The 8,188-nt window shown below is 40.9% G+C and overlaps 1 protein-coding gene across 1 annotated transcript in view; it reads right to left on the bottom strand.

Annotated features, from left to right (window-relative positions):
- Positions 1–341: 341 nt before the first annotated feature.
- CASC5 (cancer susceptibility candidate 5) overlaps positions 342–8,188 on the bottom strand; it is a gene marked incomplete at its 5' end in the record, with an annotated part of 12,883 nt that continues 5,036 nt past the window's right edge. The window contains 5 exons of the mRNA XM_010192866.1: positions 342–461; positions 1,736–1,834; positions 1,961–2,028; positions 3,520–3,664; positions 4,434–8,135. Of these exons, the coding sequence (XP_010191168.1) occupies positions 342–461; positions 1,736–1,834; positions 1,961–2,028; positions 3,520–3,664; positions 4,434–8,135 (4,134 nt within the window). The remainder of the gene's footprint in view (positions 462–1,735; positions 1,835–1,960; positions 2,029–3,519; positions 3,665–4,433; positions 8,136–8,188) is intronic.

Here is an 8,188-nt window from a genome sequence, read left to right as displayed (position 1 = left end):
GCTTGGTGTCATCTGCGAACTTGCTGAGGATTCTGCTTTCTATGTTAGATCATTTTGGAAACAATTTAGAGGGTTTTACTTTAACTCTTCTGATGTGCAATTGAAACCCGCTATTAGTAAAAGATAAATTACTTGAGGAAAAGTCAAGCTTTACTTATCTCCATAACCACAACTCCTCCCCAGAAGTTAGCCCTATATCATCTAAATCTAAATCTGTAATAAACTGGCTATAATTTTTAATTTTTCCCATACGCAATGTATTAACTTTCTTGAGGCCACTCTGTATGCAACCAGAGCTGAACAAATAAAATTACTAATACACTCTGTGACTGGGAAAACACTTACTCATCTATCTTCTGAGAAAGGGCTTGGCAATCTTCTTCATAAATACGCAGCTTGGGGCGATAAACATATTGGCTGTAGATGAGGTCTTCTGGAGTAGGTGGTGCACTGACTGCACACTGGGGAAAATAGAAGGAAAAATTGTGAAGAAAGAGAAAAAGATGCGTATTTTTCAGAAAGAGTAACTTCGAATCAATTCGTGTGCAAAAACCAGCAACAGGCCTGGGAAATTTATGGTTGCAGAACAGAAAAAAATGAAACAAAAACCCTAATGGGGGGTAGCCCGACATACTTAAATAACTGTTTTTATTTTGGACTTGTCATATTTCATTCTGAGGCAAGTCATATAACCTTAGATCATTTATTCCACTTCTACGCCCCATGTTTCCTTATTTTTAAGCATGGACTTCCTATTGGAACATGTGCCTCATCACTAGAGCTCAAAAAATATGGAAAGAGGTTAACTTCCTTTTAGATAAAGACTTAAAAATAATGTGTGCGTTATCCAGGTAACAAGAGTGCTCTAGAATAAAACAAGATAGCTACGCTTGATTCAGAATCAAAGTTCTCAATTTTCAACAAGTCTTAGGTACATCAAATAAATATGATGGGGTATTTCAGCAAGCTGCCTATATATTGAAGCACATAAATAACTGACATTAAATCCTTCCCTTCAGAGAAAGTTTCCTAGGGCTTTTAGTGGGTGCTAGTGTTGTTTATTTTTCAATTAGAAATTGGTCACTATCAGTATAATACCTACATACAGAAAACCAAGCAGCTCATCCACACTGCTTCATTACTTAAGTTCCATTCCTCAAAGATCATCGGTGAAACCCAGACAGATAACAGAGACAGCATCCAGTTAGAAATTCAGTTGGCCACACAAACACGTACAAATAATTCAGCCTGAAACACTAGTCTTAAGAAAACTGTTATGAAAATAAGGTGCCTTTAGAAGGCCCTGTTTTCAGGATGACTGCAAAGTAAGATTTCTGCCTTGTTCAGCATCAGAGTACTACCAATGAGTGGGACCTGCCTGCATGCTTAAAAAACTTCTAATTCTTACTTTCAAACTTCTCAGCCTTAAAACAAGTTCAAAAAGCAAAAACAGATAATCCTGAATATATGGTATTCCACGAAGACATTGAAATCTGTTTTTCAGCACTGAAGAAAAAAAACCAGACTTATCAGAGGTGAAAAAGCAAAGAGACAAGAGGAAACATGCAGTGTCCAGCACACTTGTCAAGGTGGAAACCGACTTCTGGTTTAACTCACTTAAAGACCTTTAATACCAACCGGTTTGTTGATGAAAAATAATAATAAAAAAAAAAAGACAAAGGAATATAATTTAAGGACAGTTATATTAAGCATCTCAAAGGACAGATATACTCACACTAGCTGGAAGATGGCTATGCCGGGGCTTCTGAAGCGGAACATGGACTTGAAGAAGGGTAAAAAACTCCCCAACTGTGATAACACCGTTCTGAAATTTCTGTAAATATTAGGAAAAACATACAGATAAATGCATTTTTCAAGCAAGAATGCTTACTTGCATATATGCACACAAGTATTTTTCCTGTTAGGACAAGCAGTTAGCATCTTTCAGCTATTTACATACCTCCCGTAAGTTCTCTTCACAAATGCTGTCTCCGAGAAGCTGAGACTCCATCTGGCTGCTTCGCTGAACTAGAGAAAAATGAGTATTGCTGAGGTTAATAATATACTATCAGAAATATGAATCTAAGCTTATTAGCTCCAGCAAAAAAGCAATTTTACTGTAGAGTTTGAACTTCATGTGTGTTTCCAGTGCTCAATGAAGCAACTGAAGACACAGCAGCTTGGGACAAATAAGAAGAGGAGAACTAGATCTAACAGAACATAAAATCTATGTCAGAGCAGTAATGAAATGACAGAGTTCACTTTTCTACGGGAGGAGAGCTATATGTAACATACTACAAAGTCATAAAACTGAGAAAGAATCACAGAATCTCAGGAGTTGGAAGGGACCTCCAAAGCTCATCCAGTCCAACCCCTGCCAGAGCAGGATCACCAGACCAGGTCACACAGGAACACGGCCAGGCGGGTTTTGAATGTCTGCAGAGAAGGAGACTCCACAACCTCCCTGGGCAGCCTGGGCCAGTGCTCTGTCACCCTTACAGTAAAAACGTTTATCCTTATGTTCAGGTTGAACCTCCTGTGCTCCAGCTTGCACCCATTGCCCCTTGTCCTGGCATTGGACATCCCAGAGCAGAGCCTGGCTCCTTCCTCCTGACACTCACCCTTTCCCAATTGATCCCCATGAATGAGGTCACCCCTCAGTCTCCTCTTCTCCAAGCTAAAGAGACCCAGCTCCTTCAGCCGCTCCTCAGAAGGGAGATGCTCCACTCCCTCCATCATCTTTGTGGCCCTGCTGGACTCTCTCCAGCAGTTCCTGTCCTTCTTGAACTGAGGGGCCCAGAACTGGACACAATATTGCAGATGCAGTCTCACCAGAGCAGAGTAGAGGGGAAGGAGAACCTCTCTGCCCTACAACCACAGCCCTTCTGATACACCCCAGGATGGCATTGGCCTTCTTGGCCGCAAGATCACATTGCTGGCTCATGGTCATCCTGATGGTGTTCAAGTTCTGAGCCAACAAGTGCCAGTTTCTCACCCAAAAGAGCCCAACTTCTATGGGATAAGCCATATGCTTTCATAGTTGCAGGAGGTCAAAACTGAAATTGGCTTTGTAAGTAGAGGCAAGATATCACTGACCAGATGACTGGCAGATTTCTGCCTCATTGTTAGGTATCAGTTAATTAGCAAGAGCCAATTAAACTTGGAGGCTCAATCTGCTTAGACCCTGTCCTTTCGATGCTTTCCAAGGAGTCTTTTTCCAAGAAAGCAGTGCTGAGACATGCGGACTCATTCTGCATGGAACCAGCTTAAAATCATCTTTGGGCCAGTAAAGTTTAAGACTGGGATTTGCTCTGTGCTAAGGTAACTAAGCTGCCTCATCAACCCAACTTGCCCTTGAAACCAAAGCTGTGCTTAAATTCTGCTCCTTACGCTTCCCATTTCAGTTTTCCTTGAACAGCTTGGACTCTTAGCCAGAAGAGAAAAGCACGGGTGGGGATCTTCCTTGAATAAGCGTAAAGAACACGAGGTTTGAGACTATCACCACAAAGGAAGCCTTACTTGTTAATTCGGTGTCAGGCTTCACAGAATCCAGGGAGCTACTGGTGCTGGCATGAGTACAGTCAGGGTTTTTAGCTGATAGAATTGGAGGATCTTCACCTTCATGAGCTTCTACTTGGTTTTGAGATGCAGCACCAAAAGTAAACTAATATTAAAAAAAAATGTTAAGAGAGTTATACGAACAATACAAGACTAAGTCAATCAGTAGTTTATTGTAGCCATTTCTCCACATTCAGGATTGTTTCATTTTTAGTATCGGGACATTTCACATAATCAGCATGACAGAGCAGCATACGGCTGCTTAAGCCATGTCCTACGATGACACATAGGAAGTAAAGCTGCAAAATCCTTCATTCATTTCCCCACCAAAGCAGCAGCCATCGCAGCACACCCTTCCAGCTTTTGGAGCTAGAAAGTTTCTACTGATAATGTACAAACTCATTTTTAAGGTCAGACTGCTGTTCCATATTTGCACGGATATTCTCGATTCAGCTGCACTTTATGCTGTTTATAAAAAAGCTAATTTAAACTAAACATCCACGTTTGGATTTTAAGTAATTGTGTTAAGCCTTACTCTATCGTTGTGCCTAAGCAACAACTAGCAAATAGTTTAGTTCAGAGGATGAGAGTATTTAGTCAGCAAAGGATTAAAAGGATAGTATGGAGAGAATTATTTAGAATTGACATAGCCCTTATTCTGTCTGTTTTGCATGGTTCAGGAAAGCTGCACACACCAACCTGATTCTTCTATTAGGGCAAAACAATGAAAAATACAGGGAAGACACAGCAAAATTACAGCAAACTGGTGATCAAGAGAAACAAGAAAACCTACCAATAGATCTGTTACACCCTGAAATTTAAAGATAAGCCCTGTTAGTGTTCACTGTGTCCTTGCAATGAGTGATTAGTCTCACCTGCAAGTCTTGGGAGGCCTCACCATCCAGGTTTTCATCCCTCTTGAGCTTCTTTAGGCTTGGAAGACCCTCCTCATCTTGTTCCAAAGCTCTTCTTGTGTTGTTGCAAGTCTTTGTCTCTTCAAATTGATTCTTTTCATGGTGGGAGGTTTGGTTTTTGCTTATGTCATTGCAAGCACTTTCCACAAGTTCAGAGCTTACAGATTCATTTGAATCCATTTCTTGTAGGCAGACAGGAAGAAATTCTTCTGCTATAAACTGAGAAGGGCTGAAGTTCTGCCTACCTTGGGTTTCAGCAGTGTTCACACTTACGGCTGACACTGGTGCTTCTCCTTTGTCCGAAGGTTTTGCATTTGTGTCTTGTACACTGGAAACAGAAGGATTTCTTCTGTTTGGTAATTTAGGCAGGAAGATACCTAGAGGGACGTTTGTTCCTTGAAATTTATCCTTAAGTGGCATGCCTAAATTTGCATCTATGGGAGCAGCTCCAGATTCAAGACAAGTGTTCTCCTGCTCTTCGGTATGAAATGAATTATTTGGTTCATTTTTTCCTAACCTCAAGGTATCCTCTGACTGAGCTGATGATTTGGGCAACTGGTCAGAAAAAGCAGTTTCAGAAACAGAGGGGACTGCAGATTTCCTTCTAATATTTTCCAGTTTTGAACGAACATTTAAAATACCTGATAATGCAGGTGCAAGAGGGGCATCTATTTGATCTCTTGGACTGTCACTGACCAAAAGTTGCTCAGTTTGTTCGGAGTTAATTTGAAAGTCTTTCGGAGGTGTCTCCCCTTCAGCTGACAGCCCCTCATTTTTCTTTGATTCTTTGTTAGGAAGTGGAACAAGGCTTACTCCAGCCAAGCCTAAATCTGTAGCTAAATCTTCATGTCTAGACGAATCATCTTTCGATACTTGGTTTCTCTGAGTACTACAGGCATCTGGAGAACCCTTCAAAGAATCTGCTTGCTTGATGGGCAATGAAACATGGGATACCAAATCACCACTTTCTTCACTGCAATCCATGGGACTTGGAAGCTTTAAAGATACTCTCCTTGATTTCAGGTTTTCTGGTGGTATGAGATCCTGCTCACTGTTTGCTGGGACAGAAATATCTGTGGGAAGGTTAAGCTCCTGTGGTGCCTGCACATCCATAACCTCTTCTGGAAGCAAGACAGAACAAACAGAGTATGGTGTCCTGCCACTGGGGACTTTGGTAGCTCCTTTTACACTGGGAAATGCTGAGACTGAAGAAGCAGAAGAGGGAATGCTGGGCTTATCCTTAGATTTTGCATGATACTCGTCGTTCAGTTCTTTCGTATGCGGGGAATCCATTTCATCACTGCAAGAAGACAACAATGCCCTGTGCAAGTCTGATTGCTGAGTGCTTTTATGTGATGCTTCTTGGTTCTCAAATCCATCAATATTGTTATCAACAGCAATCGTATGAGATGCAGTTATTTCCATATCACTATGGTTGTGGGTAAACACGATTTTATCAGCAGGAACTGCTGAAACGGCTCGAATGGACTCTCCATCCTGTACATCAGTTATACTACTTAATATAGCTGTTTGAGCTTTGGTGATCTCCATATCCTCAGCCACAGTAAAAACGATGGTTTTGCTATGTGAAGCAGCCTCCTCTCCAACCTGTTTCACCAGGTTTAATCTATCCTCATGTAAGACACTTCCAATATGTTCATCAACAGAACGAGACTTGGTCATTTCCATGTCAGCCTGGTAACTTGTGAATATAATTGTGGCATTAAAAGGCACAGGCTGATTGGGTTGCCTACCTCGCAGAGAATTTTCCAAAGCTACATTACGGGTTTTAGTGATTTCCATATCCTCCACAGCAAACGTCGTAGCTTCGCTATTTGAAAGTGCTTGCTGTCTAACCTGCTGCCCAACCAAGTTCGGCTTATCATCATGTACAACTTTTATGGTCATTTTATCAGCAGAGCAAGAGTTGGTAATGTCGTCAGCCTGACTATCTGTGAACATAACAGTTTTAACAGGATGAGCTGAAGAGAGAGAATGAGGCCATACCTCCTTTTGCAAGACAATTTCATGGCCTATTGCAGCTGTATGGCTCTTTGTGATCTCCATATCATTATTCTCATCACTCAGTGAAAATAAAACAGTCCTTTCCCCTGCTGTTCCCCTCAAGCTTTTCCTTCCAGTCCTTCTAGCTGTGTTAAGCATCCCTTGAGATACAGCCTTTTCCATAGATTTATCAATGACAGCCATATCAAGTCTACTTATTTCCATTGGGTCATCGTAGGTAAAAACACAAGTTTTATCCCCAGAAATTAAGGGTATGTCATTGCTTGAACTTTTACTCCACAAAATTATTTTGTCTGCTGAAACTGTATGACTTTTGGTGATGTCCATATCAGCATCTTCTGAAAATATGGTAGTTTTTTCATCTGCAAAAGTCAAATGTTTTAAACCAGTCATGGTTGACATCTTATTGCCAGATACCAAGGAGTACACATCATACGTAGGCTGCTCCTGACTATTTATTGTCACTGTGACCCCTTTTTTTAAGGACATTATTTTATTTTCATCTGCAACAAGGTATCCAGGTACTGCTTTTCTTTCTGATAAACCAGCATTGATATTGTGATCAGGAACCATTACTGCATAGTTTCCAGTCAAGTCCATGTTTTCACCAGAGGGAATCACAACTGATTTTTCTAAAAGTGAAGGCAATTGGGAACTTGCCTTAGGTGGTTCAGGAATACTGGCTAGAAACGGCACTTCAGCAGCCCTCAAGTGCAGGCCATGACCTGATCGAGGATTTTGAAAGTCCTCTTCTGAAGAAACTGTTTTACCGATTGAAAATTCTCTCTCAGAATCTTCTCCAGTTGACAATGCTTTGTTTACTACCTTCAGAGTAAGGGTTTTCTCCAGCCTGTCTGAGTTCTGGCAATCTGTTTTTATTCCAAGTTGTTCATTTCCTTTCATTCCAGAGGGAACAGACTCATTACTGGAAATAAATGAACCATTTGGAGCCAAGGGAGTAACAGTTTGCTTATTTGTGTTCATTTTCAAATCCCCCCGTTCTGCTGTTGCAGTCTGACTTGTGGTATCTACACAAGAACTACCAGAAAACTGAAAGGTCTGGGTTTGCTGCTGCTTGGATATTACACAATTTTGATTATGATTATTCTCGTATTCTTGTACTGTATTAATAGGAGGAGCATCAAAGGCAGCAGGAAGAGTTTTGGTTATGTCCATGTTTTCATCATCTGAAAACCTGCCTGTTTTGTCACTTGTACAGGAAACTGTAGCCTTTTTTTCCAAAGGCTGAGACACAACAACTTCTTGACTTTGTAAAAACACGAATGCACAGGTGTCAGTGGCAATACTCTCAGGGACTTGTTTCTTTTGCTCTTGTAAGGAACACACACTCTTTGCACAAGGACTTGGACCACTAGCCTGAAAGTTTGTTTTTCCAAGCTTCCTATCAACCATTATCATCCCAAGATGTTTAGTATTCATTTCTACAGCCTGGCTTCTTTTAGTATTCCCATTGTTACCGGTCATATCAAGATTTTCCTTGTCCATTTCTAAAGAATTTGCACCTTCACTGACATTTTTGTTCTGGTTCTTTCTAGGAATTGTTTTACAATGTGCTTGTTTTGCTTCTGCAGTGATCCCATTGCTTTGATCATCAATGGCAACAGCGTGGCATTTAACCTGTTCACTTAAATGGGCAGATGTAGATCTGTTGTCAAGAAAGTGAGGTTTGC

This window comes from Mesitornis unicolor, unplaced genomic scaffold (genome assembly GCF_000695765.1).
Source record: "Mesitornis unicolor isolate BGI_N332 unplaced genomic scaffold, ASM69576v1 scaffold15229, whole genome shotgun sequence".
NCBI classification, from domain to species: Eukaryota; Metazoa; Chordata; class Aves; order Mesitornithiformes; family Mesitornithidae; genus Mesitornis; species Mesitornis unicolor.
The sequence above is the reverse complement of the archived record's forward strand: the minus strand, read 5'-3'. Positions and strand labels throughout refer to the sequence as shown.